The 20,592-nt window shown below is 37.6% G+C and overlaps 1 protein-coding gene across 3 annotated transcripts in view; it reads left to right on the top strand.

Moving 5' to 3' along the window:
- LOC145764619 (kazrin-like) overlaps positions 1 to 17,612 on the top strand; it is a 39,380-nt gene extending 21,768 nt beyond the window's left edge. For 2 of the 3 annotated variants that reach the window (XM_082576258.1, XM_082576256.1), the window contains exons 2-17: positions 758 to 954; positions 2,079 to 2,247; positions 2,477 to 2,611; positions 3,394 to 3,530; positions 4,227 to 4,397; positions 5,290 to 5,395; positions 5,606 to 5,869; positions 6,243 to 6,305; positions 9,464 to 9,566; positions 13,468 to 13,561; positions 13,857 to 13,975; positions 14,382 to 14,619; positions 15,092 to 15,194; positions 15,568 to 15,733; positions 15,858 to 15,963; positions 16,282 to 17,612. In XM_082576258.1, the coding sequence (XP_082432384.1) occupies positions 758 to 954; positions 2,079 to 2,247; positions 2,477 to 2,611; positions 3,394 to 3,530; positions 4,227 to 4,397; positions 5,290 to 5,395; positions 5,606 to 5,869; positions 6,243 to 6,305; positions 9,464 to 9,566; positions 13,468 to 13,561; positions 13,857 to 13,975; positions 14,382 to 14,619; positions 15,092 to 15,194; positions 15,568 to 15,733; positions 15,858 to 15,963; positions 16,282 to 16,344 (2,234 nt within the window). In that variant the 3' untranslated portion in view covers positions 16,345 to 17,612. The remainder of the gene's footprint in view (positions 1 to 757; positions 955 to 2,078; positions 2,248 to 2,476; positions 2,612 to 3,393; positions 3,531 to 4,226; positions 4,398 to 5,289; positions 5,396 to 5,605; positions 5,870 to 6,242; positions 6,306 to 9,463; positions 9,567 to 13,467; positions 13,562 to 13,856; positions 13,976 to 14,381; positions 14,620 to 15,091; positions 15,195 to 15,567; positions 15,734 to 15,857; positions 15,964 to 16,281) is intronic. The other variant, XM_082576257.1, reaches the window with a different exon arrangement.
- Positions 17,613 to 20,592: the final 2,980 nt, after the last annotated feature.

The following is a 20,592-nucleotide window of genomic DNA, read 5'->3' as shown; positions in this document are numbered from 1 at the left end:
TCCAGCTGCGGTGATGTTATGTGAGTGACAAAACTAAAACAAGGTTTAATCATTTTGGTCTCTGTAACGTATGAAAACTTGACATAGTCTGGTATCACAGATGGTACCCGATATTACAAAAAGTAGAGCTCCTGAGTAGAGCCGATGAAAAACATGAGTGCATTTGTTGCATCAACGCTCCCAATACACCCCAAAATAGATATGACATTCCAGGCACCAAATTATGTTTTAACCAGTGTTATATGTAAATACAAATGATTTTTTTTCACTATAGTCAGTTTAATCATAGTTATCGAGAAAATTCTCGTTTATATCTAGCGTTGCTGTGAGCTTGACACCTCTCAGAAGATACTACTCCCTTTCTCTTGATTAACCATCAAAATCGTTATTTTTGAATTGCAATCATTCAGAATTGATTAGTTTGTTACTGTTTTTAAGACATACCGTACTGTAAGGTTTTCATTGAACACGTTTTGTAATGTTGCGATCTACGAACGGCAGATAAACTTCTCAAGTTGCCAACCTGCACGTGATATTAGAGTTTAAAACGTTTTTATGTCGCTGGTGTTCTCTGGAATCTATTTATCGTATTGTTTTTTTAAACAAACAAGAGTTTTCTCGGGTTTCGTGGCTCAAGAATTTTTAGCTGTACCCTACATGGCTGCTTTGTGTTGATTTAGCGCTCTTGTAACTTTGCAACACAGGAAAACCAACCACATCCGATTTTAGTTTTCTGACTCCAACTTATTCCACGCAGCTCTTCAATCTCTTGACTCTTTGAATGAACAAATCCTCCAGTACATTTTCGCATCTTCCTCTCTCCACAACGGAAGTCACAAGACAAACGACAACATCGACTTGGAAACGCTCACTCGTGCAACCTTGTTGCCACAGCAACGTGACGCTCTTCACGCTTCATTGACTTTGATGAGAGGGTTGTTGATGGATGCTCAGGTGAAGAAATTTCAGCAGCTATTGTTTATAAACCATAAACAGGCGTAACTCAGCAACAATACTACATTTGACATTATAAAAAAAAATAATAAGCGAACGTTTTCGGCTAGTCGTACAGCCCTTTTCAAGCCTATACGAGAAATATTTTAAAACAAATACTAAAGGCATTGATTATCTAAATCTGTCAACCCAGTGCTCAACAGGCAATTATTTGCTGGCGGAGCTTCCTATCTTTTAACCGTTTTTGATTAAATTGTCACGTGTTGTGCTTCTCGCATTTTTGTTTTGTTTGTGTCACTATCTCGTGCTGTGCTTCCGTCCATCTTGCTTAATCTGCTTGTTCTTCTTCTCAACAATTAATTTTATTTCTTAAATACTTGACTCGTTGTGCTGTTGTAATTTTTCAGTTATCATTTTTTGTAAGCAAGTTAAGCAGTTTCTCAATTGTTTAGATTTGGCCATATTTTTGCTGTGATACTGTATGATTCTTTAGTATTTTAAAATATTTCTCTTATAACTTTGAAAAGGGTTGTATGACGAGCCGAAAACGTTCATTTATTGTTTTTTGTTTTTACAATGTTAAATGTAGTGTTGTTACTGTGTTGTGTCTGTTTATTGTGTTAAAAAGTTATCTCTTTACTCAAATTATTGTATTGTTTATATTTTTAGGATTTTTTTGCCGATGACCTATGCGTATCATACTTTGTGAAACAGTAATACTAGGTTTGGATTACGACTATAACTACCAAAGTCTGTTCTGTTATCTTGCACTTTTCATAAATATTGCATCTTTTCCGTTAATTTTTTCGAAACAATTTACTTTTTAGTCTTTAGACAAGAAAAACCTTATATCATTGTATGCTTTTTGTGAATTCTGGGGTAAAATAATATATTGTGAAATGTGAACAGCAGTACTTGGTTTGAAGTAGCAGAAGATACATATAATAAGTATGGTTTTATAATATTTCTTTTCTGATCATTACAATGGTTTAAGAAAAAACACAGCAAGAGGTTAAAAATAGTACAAAAACTAGCAACGACCGTTACGACACAACGTAGTTTATTTGTTGCTGATCATAAATCATTAACAATCACCTTATTAAGCTTACAAACATTTTATTCAGCTAAAGTTTAAAAAAATGGTTGACAACAACCAACGATTAGCCAATCACATCGACGGAACTATACAATCAGCCAATCAGGAAGTGAATACTCTGCGTGTCGAATTGAATATGACTAATCAGAAGCTTCGCGAGCTCTCATTAGCCAAAGAAGTGTGCACTCACTGCCAAGGTAGGAATAATGGTTGTGTTCGTTTTAGGGACATTGCCTTTCAGGACCGAAACCAAGAAAAGTGATATCATTGTTCATGTCAATCGTAGAGGCCCACCTCACTAACGGTTTACTTAGTGTCATTATGGCTCCTTTTAGTGGTTTGGCCATGGTGCCACTTGATGTTTGTCTTCTTAGTTTTTACGTATAACAATAAAGTTAGTTTTAAATAGAGTCATTTGTTTCGCAGAATCTGCTGAATCGAACAAAATCATGGAAGAGAACAAGGCCTTGCGGCTCAACAACAGGCAACTACAGAAAGAAATTGCAAATTTAAAGCAACAGATCAACAACAATGACATCAGGAGCAAAGATTCTATAGAAGGTATTGTAGTAAGTTTGATCAACGAATCAGTTTGAAACAGCAGCAAGTTGAAACTTCACACTGTGACATCGTGGCCAACTAGCCAACCTCATTGACCAAACCCATGTTGATAGCTCAAAATTTCTCCAAGTATGTGAAACCAGCATAATTAACGATGGAACTTGCATTCAATTTACAGAGACTGAGCTTAAGGAAGTTCTCTTGACTGAATGCGGGATATTAATCTTCGGTTAAAAATACATTTTTTGAAGCTTAACTTTGGCAGTCTCGCATCAGTTTAAGTTGTTTTCATGTTTAAGTTGCAACCAGAGCTGTGGAGTCGGAGTCGCAGGGATCTTGGCGTGTCCGGAGTCTGAGTCGTTAAGAAACGGCCGACTCCGATTTGATGCAACACCATAAACAATAAATTTTTCATTTGCAATCTTTTTCAAAATATTGTTTTAGCTCTCCGTATTTCGCTTTAAAATTTTTCCGGAAATAGAAGTGTTTATTTTTGGCAGTTTTTGTGAAAGTCGCTGTTGCAATTTCGATCACAACTCAAATGAAATAAAATTTTAAAAAATTGAAAAAAGACAAAAATGAAAAATCTGGCAGCCCTCACAAATTTGGCAACAATGAAGTCGGATTTGGCCAGTTAGCCTATAAACCGAGAAGTCGGAGTCTTATATTTTTCGCCCGACTCCACTGCCCTGATTGCAATAGCTTTGAAACTGCATCTGTGTATCGATGTCTTTTGAAGAGCATTATTTTAATGTGTCTTATAATTATTACTTTTTACACAGCTTTTAAAACTGACCGAAACCGGTTAAAAGCGGATAAAACCGAACTTCTAAATCAAATTCAAGAAATGCAGAAAACAATCGACGACAAAGAAAACCAATTAAGGGATTTTATTCGAGAATTTAAATTACAAATGAAGGTAAGCTGCAAACCATGCTGTCGAAAGGAACAACTTTACTACACTGAATCAACATTAATCATGGTGGATTTGACGTTTCAGTGCATGATTTGCTGTCTCAAGCAGTAGGTTTATTCAATGGAGTTACATAGCATTATGTACGACACAGACATATTACAATGAAATCAGATGTTTTTATTCCGAGAGATTAATTATAGGTTAAGCTATGCTACTTACGGTGATGCGGCGATGACAATTATTTTTTGTGTAGGCTACAGCGAATGCTTATCTCTACTGGAAGAAACCGATATCTTTTGCATTAAAGCAGTTACTACTTTTTCCATTGGTTTTAACGATTGTGCCCAAAAAGTGAAAGATTATTAATGTTTACTGCAAGTCATTGGTTATTAGTTTCACTGCGGTATGTGTGATGTGATTAGTTCGAGTGGCTAGCAAAGAAACCTTTTAGTGATCAATATTTTTTAAAGATTTTTATCCTCGACTTGAGTAGTCTGCATCAACGTAGAATTTATCAAATATAATTTAAAAAAAGCCTTGCAGCCTTTTGTTGCTCTCTTTCATTCTAGATGTAAGCGCCATTTTTTCACCTTAGAGCATCAGGAATTCCACTTTGAAGTGTTCAACTGTTCATCGCTTTGATGGCATTATTTTGTTTGATATAATTTGAAAATACATTTCGATTCAACTGATCTGCAGGAAAACGAAGACATAATGGTGGCAGCGGATGAGGAACGAAAGCGGCTCTCTAGGGAGCGTAATGACTTCTCTCGGAAACATCAAGACCTTGTGGAAGTTGTTTCTTCTTTAAGAGAAGAACTTGTTTCGAATGGCAGAAGACTGAGAGAATTGGAAAGAGAAGTTTCTATTGTAAGATACTAACATAGAGTCTGCTCAGTTTATACGGTTAATTGGATGTTGGAATCTTACCTCTTGGAGTGAGAACATGTTATCTAGTTTTCAATTCTGGTGCTATCGTTTGGACTTGAATTCCTCGATTTGAGATGTCCGTTTTGTTGAAGCATTATTGTTCGTAAAATATTCGATCCACGAGGTGCTGCTACATGAAGCTGTCCTTATAGTATATGGTGCGTTTTTCTTATATACACGTGGATAGTTGAACCCGTGATTTTGTATTGAACTATTTCCAAGGTTGCGTACGGCCACTAAATGCTGTGACGTGCGACAGGTGGCATATTGTCAACCCTCAATTGACTATAATCACTCAGGGTCACGTTGCGCCACGGAGACCTTTTTTATATTTGAGGTCAAAAGACAAAGAAACTTTATATGCACACGTCGTACAGTTACAGTGCAAATTTCAACAAAACATGAAAGAATCTGTGTAAGACTTTCAATTCGCATAAAATTATAGCATTATAGCTATGTTATGTTGCCAGCCCATTCCATGGTCATCTTGCAATCAGTGGCGTACGGTGACCGTTATTTTTGGGTGTTCACTTTTTTCAGCAGGCTTTAAACGAACACCAGTAGTAGTTGCACGCCCTGTGAAATTTAACTTCTAATGTCGTTTTTAATTCTCTCCGAAGTATTTTGTAGTGTTGCTCTTTAATTAGGCCTACTTTATAAATCTTAATGATATGAGCATAAAAATTATTTTACTTGACATACTTTTTAAACAAAATTTTCTTTACCCGTCAATTCGCTTCAATAGGCTACATCTACAATACATCACCTACTCTGGTCAACTATGTAATTTCGGTTGTTCTAATGCTACTCAATAGCTATATTCTGCTTCCAGCTGAGGCAGGCAGCGGCACAGCAACACATTTCATCATCAAAGAGGCGATCCTTCCACATCGCTGTTGAAGAAAGCGTCATTAATCATAAAACCTGCAATATTTCCGGTGAGTAGCACCAACGTTTAGCTCGAAGGTGCAAAAGTGTTTTGTTGAGCCTCAGGTTTTGTCATTTCCATTAAATATTTCTCGTAGGTTTGCGTTTTTATTTCCACTGCTTTGTTATATACTTTTAATGTATTATTTTCTTGTGTAGATTGTGAAACGCATTTGATTCTGTGTGTTTCAATCTAATAATTTTTTCTCACTTGTTTGCAGCTACTGAACCAAATACGTCCATGCTATTGCAAGATCCTCTTTTAGTTCCAACATCTTCCCCACTTACTCCTCGTCACTGTATAACTCAAAACGGGTCTGCTGGAGGAAATTCTTCTTCCAGCACCGAAGATTTGCATGGAGACATTAGTGGAGGCTCTCTTGGATCAGGTTATCCACGCAGATCAGGACTCGTCCAACATCTTTCTGGCTCCCTGACCCGTGCATTTAAAAGAGGTCGCAATCGGAAGAGCTTGGATGTTGCAAGTAAGTCTAGTTAGGATCATTACCACAATTTTCATCATGCTTTGCACACACAGCAGCTTCAACATACTTCTAACTTTCCCAAACAACAACGTAATTTGCTGCAGATCTCCTTCTGGCCAGGCACCGTTTTGGTGACGATATCGACCAGATATAATAAACCGTCTGTCTGTGTTGAACTTCTCAAAAAATGCTTTAGAACCCTAAAATTTTGCGCTGACATGAATATTTGTCTTTATGATAAAAAAAGTGTGATATGCCGGTCTAATTTGAATCAGAAAATTATTACAAAGATTAGTTTTTCGCAATGCAATGCCCATTTTTTTTACATTTGAATTACATATTTTGACGTTGGTATGATCGTTTTTGCTGGTAGGATGCGAAGTTGCACTGTCTGTTCCAAGAAACGCTTCTTTTTCGGTTGGATCTGTTTCCACAGGTTTGTAAGCGGTTGTTGTGGCATGAGCTTTCCTGGTGTGTTTTTGATTGAAACCATCGGCCCATTAGCAACATCCGATTTTTTGCATCGACTTGATGTCTGCACACTTCGAATCTATGCAAAAAGGACAGATGTAACAAGATGGGAGTTTGTTTCGGAGTTTCAGCTTTTTTCGAATCAATAAAAGGCTTAAAGGTTCACGAATTTGTATTCGAAGAGTTTTAGAACAATTGCCTTGATTGCTACGAAAACTTACATTGTAATACCATAATAGGTTTATTCATGACAAGATTGATCTCGTGATCATGTTTTGTGCATTTCATTATATAGAGTTTGCATGATTTTATTTTAAATCACTATTTTACCTCAAAATCTCCACACGATGTGTTTGTGTAGTGCAGACGTACCTAACTACCCAGCAATGTGTTTGCAATAATTGCAGCGTTTTTAACAACGCCCCTGAAAGTAAGAAACAACTGTGCATCAGTCATAAAATAATCTAGTATTGCAGTGTCCATTACCATCTTGGTAATGATCTATCGTTGTTTTTTCATTTTATCCATGAATTACAATTCCAAGGTTGCCCTCAAACTAAGAATATTGCATTACGGCAAAACTCGCTTTTTCGCCCACATTAGAAGGGTCATTTCTCGATTTGGTTATTTTGTAACGCTTCCTTAGAAACATGACGACCTTCATACACAGACCACGACAACGTTCAGCTTCAAATTTGACTGAAGGCCAATCAGCCAGAATCGCTAGTATAAGTTGATAGTTTGAGTATTACTTAAGAAATATAGTATGTGCATATTGTGTGTGATTTTGAGTTACTTTTGTGCTATGTTACCATACAAATAATGGATTAGATTTTGGAACTTGTGCTGGAAATCCAGAAAGCGTCTGGCAACACTGGCATTAGGAAAAGGTTTGTCAATTTTTAAACGTAAAGTTAAGAGCTTTGCTGTGATTTGGGATTCAGTCATCAGACTTTGGCAATTTGGATTCTCAAAACTATCATTTCGAAAGGATATTTCAAAAGGACTCCACCATGTACCAATGGAGAATGGCCTCTTCCCCTTCCTGTGAACGTGGTTCCGAGGAACAGACCGCACACCACATCATCAATGACTGTACCATCTCCAAGCCACCTAACGGAATGGGAAGTCTGCGTGTCATGAATGATGAAACCAAAGGCTGGCTGCTCTCTAGTAGCCTTCCAGTGTAGTTCGGGAACATCGTGAATATGCTGTAGTTAGAAGCTACTGTAATTTTCAACAAGACACCATAAATTGCTTTGAAACTAACATGACTACTTCTATGTAGCCTGTAAAAAGTACAGAGTTTTGTAAATCAGAAGAGAGTGACCCTTCTAGACGAAAAAGCTAAAAACGGATTTTGTTTCGTATCCTCAAACGTTCAAATATTTTTCCGTATTCCGTAAAGCGTCGCAAAAGTGTTAGCTTGTTTCCTAGGTAACTGACGTTGGTCAAGGGTCAATCATAGGACTTCGTGGTGGCACTCATCCACATGATAATTAGAATTATCCCACGACTTTTTTTTAAGGGAACAAGCACATTTCTGATTTCATAAAGCTGGTTCGTGTTTATGTCGCTCTTAATATCATTTTTTTCCTGATGCGTTACCGAAGTACAGTAATATGTATTACTTGAAAGATTGCCGTACCGAATTTAATCCTGTTCAATGCACCGGTGTGGTTTTGAAGCTGTTTGGTTTATTTATTGTGTTTTGGATTATTTTTTTACGATTTTACATACTGAGCGCGAGCACGTTTCTTAAGCCATGAAGTTGCTTCCTGATACACCGCATACTTGTATTTGCTTTTTAACCTCTAACGGCCTCCTCCCGTTCTCAGCAGCTGTTCCATCCCCGATGTCTCCTAAATAAAGCACTATTATCCAATCGCTTTCATGTACATTTGTACACAGCATGCATTCAAATGTGTGTTCATTCACATGTATACTGTGCAGTGTGCATTCAAATCTGATTCACGTCACTTGCTTTTTGTCATGTTGCGTAAATAGTAAATACTGCTACTGTGCTTACGAAGTCATCTCCACCAAATACCTTGACAAGTTATCTATCAGAATACTGAAAAGCTTGGGTGTTCATCAGGATAATTATCGTTTCTAGCACTAGTTGCAACGTTCATCTGATGAAAGTGAAAGTAAAAGCAACAATAAACAAGTTGATTTATTGCTTCAATGACGTTTCGCGCACCATGACAATGCGCTTCCTCAGAGCGAATAACATACAAATTAAAATTTATGATACAAAGTTATATATACTGCAGTGCGGTTGAAGGCAAGAAAAAATGATACACACATTATTTTAAAGATTGGCCAAAGATGTGTGAGCGGTTGCTTTCCACGTTAAATTACGTAAAAACTTCCAAGATTAAACAGTTATCTATCCGTCACTTCTGTTACTCAATTGCTTGACCCTAAAATGGACCACCTGGTGTACAAGCCCGTGTATTGTTTGGGGTTTCAATCGGTTTCATTCATTGCTTGTTAAACTGATTTGCTCGTTAATTTTTGCATGTCTTGAGTTGTTTACTTTCATCTGACGTTGTGAGTTGTGACCAAACATCGATTTATTGTTCTAAGAAGAGTTTATGACTAAATATCCGAGAGTATGATACTTTACGATTGCACGTTGCTTGTTCCAAAAGATTAGATATCTTAAAAGTCTTAATCTGTTGTCTAAGTACAACTGATATGCAATTTTACATCCATCGCTTGCTTGCTGCTGTCCACGGAGATCAACTTTCTTGCCTTCCCGTTTACAGTATCTAAATATTCACCAACCAAATATTGGCCTCGACGATCATGATGGGTAAAAATCCCCGTCTCAAAGTCTGACATTCTACGCAACACTGATGCACCACAGGCAATTAAATCTCATATTTCAGGACATACATCCTTCCCATCAAGACTTTTATGTAGAACATTTTTGAAACATTGCTACCTTATTATAACTTTGTTGAAATCTTTGTTTTGAATGGATGTGGCTGTCTTGTGATGAACTTGGTGGTTGTTGGATTTGGTCCTAAGCCATGCGTTCCTTCTGCTGCATTTCTTTTGATTTGCCAAGTTGAAGAGCTCTTGGAGTTGTAATTAACTGTTTTTTTTTTGCAGATACGGACAGTTTCTTTGCTTCAAGCAGAACGAGTTTGGACGAACGAACGGAAGAAGAAAAGAAGGAAATTCTCACAAATAATCAAAATATTCCTATGCACAAGTAGATACTTAATAATAATAGTGACTTTCATTTATCTGGAAAAGTATCTTTAAAATTACTGAAAGCAATTGAAGACCGATTCTGGTCAATTTCCAAAGCTTTTTTCTAATGCTTCAGTGCTTTTTCTGAAGATTCAAAGAATAACTTTTCAATAATAGTGGTTTTAGTGGTTCGATAAGTTTTGCTTTGAGGATGTGCATTAGGGTGTTGCAGGCGCCCCATGAAATTTAAATCTTGGTTTCACCATGCTTACCTTTTTTGTGGTACTGTGTTTAGATCAGTAGACCACAAATATGAAGTTTCATAAATTTTCATCGACGTTTACCTCCACCGCCGAGGCCATTTTGAGGCCCACTTTTTGAATTTTTTCATGTTTTTTGCCACTAGAGGGCAGTGTATAAGTTTTGCAATATTGGGGGTATATTTAAAAGATGCACTATGATGTCTTGAATTGTTAAAAAAAAAAATTGGAGAAATGGGATAAGTATATCCAAAAATATTTAAGTTTTGTCACTAATTTTTTGCACAATACTGCCCCTAGTGGTGAAAAGAAAAATTAAAATATCTTAAAATCTACTCATCATATTGTAATGGAACTTGCATGTACCCCCCCATTTTCGTGGGTAAGGAATTTGATTTTAGCAATATTTTTGCAAAATATTACCACTAGAGGGCGGTAATTCTAATTTTGAACTATTTTTCTGTAAAAAGGCGATATTGTTGCATTTCTTGAGCTATGCTATCTGAAGAATACAATTTCATGGCTTATGCACAACAAAATTTATTCAATTGTAAAGAAACTGCATGCATGCATGTACTATATCAATACATCCAAACAGGCCATGTGAGTCTTAGTTAACACAATTTACGCAAAGGCAGTTGTACATCTTCGCTGTGTTGATAAATCACGTTTCCTAAGATTTGGTATCTTTCTTCGATCTTCCTCCACCGCTTGAATATAGTTTTGCAGATTTTTTTCTTGTTTTGCTAGATGAAGAAAGTCGGATACTAGTTTTACCCCTCTCTCTACTGAATCACTGCAGACTCTGAGTGCACTTATGACGGAATGGCCCGTTTCGGTGAGTCCGATTTGGTGAGTCCGATTCGGTGTGTCCGATCCCTTAACGGGGGATTTTTTCAATTTTTTTTTTAAATTATCGGGTACCGTAGCCTAATTATCATTGCCGTTTTAGGGTTAGGGTTAGAGGTTAGGAACTCACCGAACCGGACTCACCGAATAGTAGCAGACCCCACTTATGATACCATTAGCAGAAGCATAGCCATCATCTATTTCCCACTCTTTCGGGTGTTTGGCAAGAAAAGTTGTTGAAGTTTGCAAAAGTTCAAAAAACATTTTGCTGCTGGCATTTGCATAGGAGCACAATGACAATGAGTTATCATTAACAATGTCTGGCAGCTCTGGCTTACCGTATCCATTACCAAACATGTTTGTAACCTGGTCATGGAAACTTGCATTTAAACGCAGCAGAGTTCTAGCCAAAGCTTCCTTTTCATCCATAGTGACTTGTTCGTCCCATAGAGCTAAGCGGATCAACTCCCCAGTTACATACCATGTGTGCCTACCTAAAGCTTTTAATTTTGTCTACTGCATCATAGCTTTTGATGTCACTTACCAGTTGCAAATCTTCTTGGGCTGCCGATGCAGCAATTGGACAGTTGAACCACCATCCATTAAATACAAAAGTCAACAAATCGCTCTAATTTTTGTATTTGTGACTTGGAAATGATTCCTTGTGGTAGAAAGTCTTGCAGCATTACTATCTTATAGCAATAGAGCTGCTTTCCCATCCACCTTGCTCGATGGACTGCACCACAGTTCATGAAGTTGTACTGTCCACTGTTGATTCCAATGTACACCGCCATCAGGTCTAAAAGTTCTTTGTAGTCACCCCTCTGATAATTTTGCATATCTCTCAAAATTTATAAGTGCTTCCACTTTTCTGCTTTGTGTTGTTACAAATTCTCCCAACTCTTGAGGATCTTTGGTATGCAGTACAGCTGCAGCATGTGGGGTTGCATTGAATCCTTTGTTCCGGAATCTTTTGAATAGTTTAATGTCTGGAGATCTTGACGTTTCGACTTTCAGGGCTTCCCACACATGAGAAAGTATAACTTCTCCAGTACGTTTTCTGCATGCTAGGCAGAGAAGTGGTTTGTCTAGCTTTATTTGAAGAAAAAATGCAGCAGAGAGATGGCTTGAAAAGTGTTTTGGGTATTGTTTTAAATTTTTTTTTTCTGGCCATCACTATGCTGCATGCACTTCTCTTCAAATAAAGCTAGACAAACCACTTCTCTGCCTAGCATGCAGAAAACATATTGGAAAATGTGGTGCAGTCCATCGAGCAAGGTGGGTGGGAAAGCAGCTCTATTGGTATAAGATAATAATGCTGCAAGACTTTCTACCACAAGGAATCATTTCCAAGTCACAAATACAAAAAATAGAGCGATTTGTTGACTTTTGCACTTTTGTATTAATTTAATGGATGGTGGTTTAACTGTCCAATTGCTGCATCGGCACCCCGAGAAGATTTGCAACTGGTAAGTGACATCAAAAGCTATGATGCAGTAGACAAAATTATCAGTGTTGCTGCTTTAAAAGCTTTAGGTAGGCACACATGGTATGTAACTGGGGAGCTGATCCCCTTAGTTCTATGGGACAAAAAAGTCACTATGGATGAAAACGAAGCTTTGGCTAGAACTCTGCTGCGTTTAAATGCAAGTTTCCATGACCAGGTTACAAACAGGTTTGGTAATGGATATGGTAAGCCAGAGCTGGCAGACATTGTTGATGATAACTCATTGTGCTCCTATGCAAATGCCAGCAGCAAAATGTTTTTTGAACTTTTGCACATTTCAACAACTTTTCTTGCCAAACACCCGAAAGAGTGGGAAATAGATGATGGCTATGCTTCTGCTAATGGTATCATAAGTGCACTCAGAACACAAAACTATATTCAAGTGGTGGAGGAAGATCGAAGAAAGATACCAAATCTTAGAAAACGTCATGCACAACTGCCTATGCGTAAATTGTGTTAACTAAGACTCACATTGCCTGTTTGGATGTATTGATATAGTACATGCATGCATGCAGTTTCTTTACAATTGAATAAATTTTGTTGTGCATAAGCCATGAAATTGTATTCTTCAGATAGCATAGCTCAAGAAATGCAACAATATCGCCTTTTTACAGAAAAATAATTCAAAATTAGAACTACCGCCCTCTAGTGGTAATATTTTGCAAAAATATTGCTAAAATCAAATTCCTTACCTACGAAAATGGGGGGGTGCATGCAAGTTCCATTACAATATGATGAGTAGTTTTTAAGATATTTTAATTTTTCTTTTCACCACTAGGGGCAGTATTGTGCAGAAAATTAGTGACAAAACTTAAATATTTTTGGATATGCTTATCCCATTTCTCTAATTTTTTTTTTGAACATTATTCAGAACATCATAGAGCATCTTTTAAATGTACCCCCAATATTGCAAAACTTATACACTGCCCTCTAGTGGTAAAAAACATAAAAAAATTCAAAAAGTGGGCCTCAAAATGGTCTCGGCGGTGGAGGTAAACGTCGATGAAAATTTATGAAATTTCATATTTGTGGTCTACTGATCTAAACACAGTACCACAAAAAAGGTAAGCAAAATCCGAGAGGGTCGGGGCGCCTGCAACACCCTAATGTGCATTGAGTTGGTGGGCCGTGGGCTTAACATCAGTCAAGGACCAGCGTTTGACCTGATTTGTTTTTCAATAATAAAAAAATAAACATCTAAGGGAAAGCACTGACTGGCCACTATCACTCTACATTGAATCCCAATCCTTCGTTTCACTGCTTTGCAAAAAACTAAGATTTTTCAATTATTTCTACATATTTAGATGGAAAGCTGATGCAGTGTTGGTCTGGCTTGACCTGGTCATGCACATGGGACAGTATGGCAAGGATTGTGAGGAGAACATCAAGAGTGGAAAGGTTATATGAATTCTGCGTGATATCATTTCTGTGGTGAAAGCTACTATTGTCTATTGACAACTTAGAATTTTTGCTTCGCATGTACTTTGCATTTATAATACATTCCGTAAAATGCTGGTGCTCTCATTACTTTGTATATCGTTCTTGGTTAATGGCGTTGTGTTAGATTTGATGTTAATCAACGGTTGACTCTAATGTATCTGCCAAAATTTTTGCTCAAACCAAATTTTTGCTCAATTCTCAGTACCGGTAGTTGTTTTTTGAAAGCCACCAAACCTTTTCTGAAAATTTGCAGGTATTAATGGGCTTAACAGAGATGGAGTTGGAACGTTGTCTTGGAATCAGCAACCCACTGCATCGGAGGAAGCTATGCTTGGCGATTGAGGAGTTTAGAAATCCCGCCGTCACCGTAGCGTGAGTCTTTACCTGGCTAATAAAATTAACGATTTTTGAAAAGATTCCACGTCTCTAGACGTTGAATACTTGCAACAAGTGATTTGTCGTGGCTGGGTGTGGAAACTTGTCTGCATTTGGAACTAATTTCAATGCTAAGATCAACGTGATGTATCGGCCAGTAAGCGATGAAGTGGAAATTTCATTAAACTAAGTTTCAAACGTTAGAGCTTTGGTAGAAAGTTAACGTTGCTGTACAGCAGACTTATAACACATACAATGGGTTTAATGACTTTTTTTGTTACGCAAGTATATCCCGTGTAATCGTTTGCGCTACAAAAATAAAATATGTTAAACCCGTTGAGGTCAGTCAGTGTCGCATGCCTCAATGTTAATTTTATGTGATATTTTAAATTCGTTTTCACAGCAACATGTCAGCTCAAGGGAAAATCGATCACTGGTGGGTCAGTGAACAATGGCTTCGTGACGTGGGCTTGACCCAATACGCGTCACGCTTCCGTGAGCACTTGATTGACGGCCGAATGTTGACTTCCCTGACTCGGAAGGACTTGGAGAGGTTCATGGGAATGGATGGGCGCTTGTTGCAGCAGGACAGTGCCTTACTGGGTGCACAACTCTTGCAAATGCTTGCATTCAACAGCCAGGTATCAACATCAATATAACGCGCCCTTTTCTGATTTTTTGTTAAAAATAATTTTCCTTCAGTTTTGGCCTTGTGTAAAAAAAGCGCTGTATATAACTGAGACAACAGTATTTCTTAAAGTACGACTTGTTTCCAACTTCTTCCATATGGATTATACATATACACAGTGTAACTGTGTATGATCTTTAACTATTACAAGGTATTGTGAGTAGTTATCTGCTGTTATTCCGACGTTTTTAAACATTAAAAAACACGACTAATATTTGAGCTAGGTCAATTAATGATGACCTGCTTAGTATATGGCAGCATAGCACCTTGTTTTACAATCACGTGATTTAACACAGCCAACCATTTATCCCGATTTCACCACGATTTAACATATGCAGACGTTGAATTAATGCAATTCTTGATTTGTTGTTGGGACATATCAAACCATTGATCCTAACTTACGTGATTATCATAAACGCATGCAGAGGTTGGATGAGCGAAGGCAGATGTGCCAGACGTCTGACACTGATCTGCTGGTGTGGAACAATAGCAGGTTGATCCAGTGGACGAAATCAATTGATTTGAAAGGTAAACTATAAACTGAGCAATGCCACTTAAAGTTCTGCAGGCTGATATTGGAAAAAACTTATCTTTTTCAAAATAACAAGTTTAGTGCATCATTATCTGTCGAGATTTAAAGCTGTTGGTTCTGCTTAAAGCCAGTTATTCTTTTGTCTAATTTGGTCAATCAACCAGTTGAAACCCTTACATAGTCGTGTTGCATTCAAATGTTTTTACCGGCGATTTTCTATTTGAACCTTACGTTCCTTCGAATATGAAAATAGGACTATTATTATTTTGGAGAAAGTTATTCTACAGTAGACCCAATTTCGTTTCGTAAGAAGAGCGTGCTAATCATTCCTTTGACTTGAAACTTATTTTTTGAAAACTTCTATCTCAGAATATTCTGCCAACTTGCGACATTCTGGTGTCCACGGAGCCCTGGTCGTTCTCGATAAAGATTTCACTTCGGAAGACATGGCTAGTGCGCTGGGTATCCCGGTGAACAAAGCAACTGTCAGGAGACATTTAGCTTCCGAGTTCGACACCCTTGTAAAACAAGCCAGGTAACTCTTCAAAAGATTTACTCAACTTTGCCACACAATGTCATAAGCTCTGAAATTTTTGCTGCCTTTTTTAGTAATTCAATTCGCATATTTTAAAAACAGCAATCTTCTTGTTTTCTTGCAGAGAGTCTTTGGGCGATGAAGCATTATGTTCGTTTGAAGACAATGTAAAAAAATCTACTTTTCCCAAGACGAGCTCCAGTAATTTGCGTGTCAAAAAAGTAATAAAAGTAAGTCAATAGAAAAACTTGCACTTGCACAAGTTTAAGTTACTGCATCTAGGTAGGCGACAGCATTGACCTAATTTGTGTGGTTACTACTTAAAAGCTGAAAGCGTTCAGTTTATTTTTTTGTGCATTTTATTAAATTAAAATCATTCTATCATACAAAGCCCAGTGTTATGACTGTTTTGTTATGAACTTAAATCATTGTTAATGACGCAACCTCTTCACAACAAGTTTTTCTTAAAAGTAGGTTACTATTTTGCGTTTGTACCTTGTATGTCTTTTTTTGTGTGTGTTCTAAAATGTTTCATTATTGTGTTTCAGTCTTCACTGAGTCGTGGTGTAGGAAAACATCAGTTTAAAGATAATCAAGTAAACGGAAAATGAAACGTTTAGTCGTTTGCGTTTGGTTTTACGTGGTTGATAAACGATGTTGCTGTGCCACATGTTGAAGGTGCTTCAAATTCAACCTTAAATTTGTCTTCCACCTGGAAATATTTCATACTTTTTGCAGACCAGATCGTTTCGATGTGTTATTTCAAAACGAAACGAAAGGTATGCCAAACATCGCTCTTTAAGTAAGTTTTGAATGTGATGTATTTCAATCGATCCTGTGCTGCTAGGTTTTGCCATGACATCCGAAATCACTTTCTTGATTTTGTGAAAAACTAGAGAAAATTAGTAAATATTATCTTTAAAGAATCACAAATTTTTGCTTTGTCGGGCACATTTGTGAAGAAAGTCGAAATGCCATCTTAATAAATCGTCACAGCTTTGCATTGTTTTTGTTGCCTTATTCAAATAGAACCGAACAACAGTCAACTTTTCGTCGATATTTTTCATCGTGATCGTTTTCTGCACCTAAAATGTTTCGATGTGACGTAACCATGACGTCATCTTTGCATACGAGGTCATCACTGTGTGTACGATGAAAAACGTAAACAACAATTGTATTTTTTCAAATTAATCAATAAAAAACAGTTTGATTCTTTAGTTTTCTATCTTGAAAACTTCCATGTACGTTAGGTGTGCATTTTTGCCTCTTCTAACTTGATGCTACTTTGCCATGAATTAGCTTTGATATAGTCACCATCCCATTTGAAGCATTCTCCGTTCATTGCTGCCGATGTTGTTTGTTTATTGTTGAATGCATTGGATTGTAATTCTGTATCTTTTTTCGCTATTTCAATAATGTTTGCACCTTTGATGAATGTCAATATTGGCATTTTGTTGTTTTCCTTTTCATTTTACTAACACCGGTTACTGACTGACCAATATCATTCACTTCAAGATTTTGTTTAAAAATCAACAGTTTTTCGGCCAGGTTGACTATTGCTTATTTAACTAAATTTTCAATACTTCTACCTATTTGTGTTTCAAATTTCCAGTACATATTTGAGATTACCAGATTGCTGTATTTGCACGTTTACATTTAAGAGACACCAACAATTAACTATGTTTCTGAGTGAAATTTGGTCTGTTGCTGCAATTCCAACTTTTTTCTTTTGAATGGGTTCACTGTGCGCGTCACGCATAAACTATTTTTGATTAGCTTACGTTGGTCATGCATCGTCAAGCATAACGTTGCCACGTGATAAAGTCGTTGATTAAGAATTATTCTTTGTCAAATATAAATGGACATCAAGCAAAAAACGTGGGTGGTTTACATTTATGATAAATATCTTAAAATCAAGGCTTGCAGCTGTTGTAGTTTTGCATCTTTTGGCATAATATACTGCAATAAAATCCTTTGCTTTGTAGGCTACTGTAGCCTACTTTTACTCGCAACTTATTTCTGACGACGGTCATTCTAATACCACAGCCGTTTTGTGACAAACACAAAATAACATAAGATGAACACGGTTAAGTTAGACATTGGTTTTGTTATGCTGTTTGCATTTCATGCCACACTTAGACAATGTCCAGCACAATTGCAGTTTAGTTCATTGCAATTTATGGATTACCTTCAAGTCCTGTAGTGTAGGCCAGCCACCTGGATGAATGTTTTCCATTTGGGGTATTTTCTGTGTGGATTTTTACCAGCTACTGAGCCAGTCATGCAGGAGTCTCTTTTCACCCGCTAAGTGCGAAATTAATCTTTCGCATTTCGTTAAGGTGCGTATTTTATTCGACAACTCGCGCTACTTTTCGCAGCATTAGGCGAATTGCTTTCTAGACCAGAGTGATGAGGATGTCACAAGCGCAATAAGCTTTTGTTTAATTTGTCTTCATGCCTTGAAGATTATTTCATTAGAGAAGTTCCCGTTGAGCTATTACGGTGTTGTTTTGTCGTGTAGTCGCATTACAACCTCTTGGTTGTATGTTTTTCACCATTGTAAAACAGTTCCTCAGCTAATTTTTCATTATAAAAAAAAATTACATCAGTTCACAGAACTGCAGTGAATCATTGAACTTAAGGAAGTACAATGCAAACAATGATTTTTTTTGCGTTCAAAGCGAAATTTCACAATATCTCACGCACGGATTTATGGAATTTCCATCTCTGATATCACAGTTCAAGAAATATTTTGCCTATAATGTCAGCCCGGTTAAAAAACAAACCTATCTTATTCGACATCTAGTACAGTGGTTCCCAACCTTTTTTTGGCTGTTACCCTAATCTCCACCCTGAAGTGAGCCAATTACCTGCACGACCAATTTTCAAAAACAACGGTGTTTATTGCTATGTATTTCAAACGGCTAACTGTGACAATCAGAATGAAATAGCCTACAATGCTGAATACAAGATAACAATGCGCGGTAAACATTCAATGCGAAGGTTGGGCTTAAACTTCAGCCGCCAGCTTTGTGATCCTGGGCTTTGTGGTACTGAGGGCGATTCTTGCGTCGCTTTCGACATCCACGCGATTGCGCTTCTTTGTCTTCATTCCCAAGACAGTTGAAAATCCTTGTTCACAGCGATACGTTGTTGAAATAGATGTCAGGATATTTAATGCCCGTGTCGTTAATGATGGTGCGTCCTGGAGTCTACTAAACCAGAAGGGTTCCAAGCGTTTCCCCTTGAAATCAAGTTTCAACGCTTCGTTCAGCTGTGCCTCTTCTAGCTCGCTTGTTCCACAATTTAACCTTTGCGATAAATGCTGCTAATTTGGTGTCGATCAGAGTTTGGTGTCGGCTCACTTGGTTGTCGATCAGAGTTACACTCTTGCCTTGAACTAAAAGGTTGCCTTTGTTCAAATCACCAAAGATATTAGCCAGGTAGCACAGCTGGGAAACCACTGTTGATTAGAGAAGTATTCAGCCAAGTCGGACTTCTATCAGATAAACATGAACAGCCTCACGAAGTTCAACCAGGCGGGTTATCACTTTGCCACGAGACAGCCATCGTACTTCTGTGTGGTACAGTAATGCTTCGTATCTTTCTCTTATCGTCTTGCACAGTTCCTTGAAAAGACGGCTGTTCAATTCCTTCGCTTTTATAAAGTTCACAACCTTCAATTGTTTCACTGTTTCTAAATCGGGTGTCGTTACCCTCCAAAAACAGGCAAATTACCCCCCGGGTAATTTACCCCCAGGTTGGGAACCACTGATCTTGTACGATAAATGGTATTAATTCCACAAACGACTGCTCAATGCCAAACACAATGTTAAGCAGAGCTAATTCAAATAAATGGAATCACTAGCTTATTGTCAAAGTATTCTTTACAGCCTGTTTCACTCTTTGCGGGATCGTCAGAAGGTAATTATGAAGTCTCCCAACTTACGCCGTTTCATTTGTGCCGACGACCTCTGTCTGGCTTTTTAATCAAAAAACTTTTCGGAGGAAAAGACTTTAACAAAAACGCTTTCCGAGTACTCCACCTTGTATTCAGTGGCGTAGCCAGGAAAAAAATTTGGGGGGGGCCAAATATTTGATGAATTGAAGAGAACGACAAAGTGTTTGATTTATGTGCAGTGGCGTATGCACGTATGTGCACCTGATGTGCAGTAGCGTATCCTGGTGGCTTGAGCAAGGGGAAGCAATGAAACTGGTGAGGGTTAAAGCGTGCCGAAGGCACGCGTTTTCTAGGGGGGTCCGGGGGCATGCCCCCCCGGAAAATTTTTGCAAAATTACACTTGAATATTGGATTATAGCGCTTTCTGGAAACACTTTTAGGGTAATATTTGTATGAAATTTATTAGCAGATAAACAGCTATTAGCTTATTAAAGGTAGCTCTTACACACGAACGGGCAACATCTGCGGCTAAAATTAGAGAACACCAAAAACTCAGCTACAGAAAAACCTAACAGAGTAAGCCATTCTGAAATTGCTTCCACAAATTAGTTAAAAGAAACGTAAATCCAGTAAATTTTGCGCGATTTACGATTTGCAAAATTTATTGGTGTCTTTCTGTGTGTCTAAAACAAGTCCTTGGGGTGTTAATAGCCAGATGTCTTGGAAAACGTTATAAATTTCTACAAATTTGATTATATTTTCAACAAAGGGCTCAACTTTGGAATCCAAACTTTGAAAATTTGGGGGGGGCCATGGCCCCTTTCGCCCCCCCCCCTGGCTACGCCTATGCTTGTATTACAACGTTTGAAGCTTAAATTTAAACCCTTCCAAAACCCAAGTGACCTGCTTTTACTTTTCACCATAAAGCTATAGTCAAAAACTTAACATTAACTGGGAA

The sequence above is a fragment of the Aplidium turbinatum genome, chromosome 2 (genome assembly GCF_918807975.1).
Source record: "Aplidium turbinatum chromosome 2, kaAplTurb1.1, whole genome shotgun sequence".
Classification (NCBI taxonomy): domain Eukaryota; kingdom Metazoa; phylum Chordata; class Ascidiacea; order Aplousobranchia; family Polyclinidae; genus Aplidium; species Aplidium turbinatum.
Note: the sequence above shows the minus strand (reverse complement) of the source record. Positions and strands in the feature narration are given on the sequence as shown.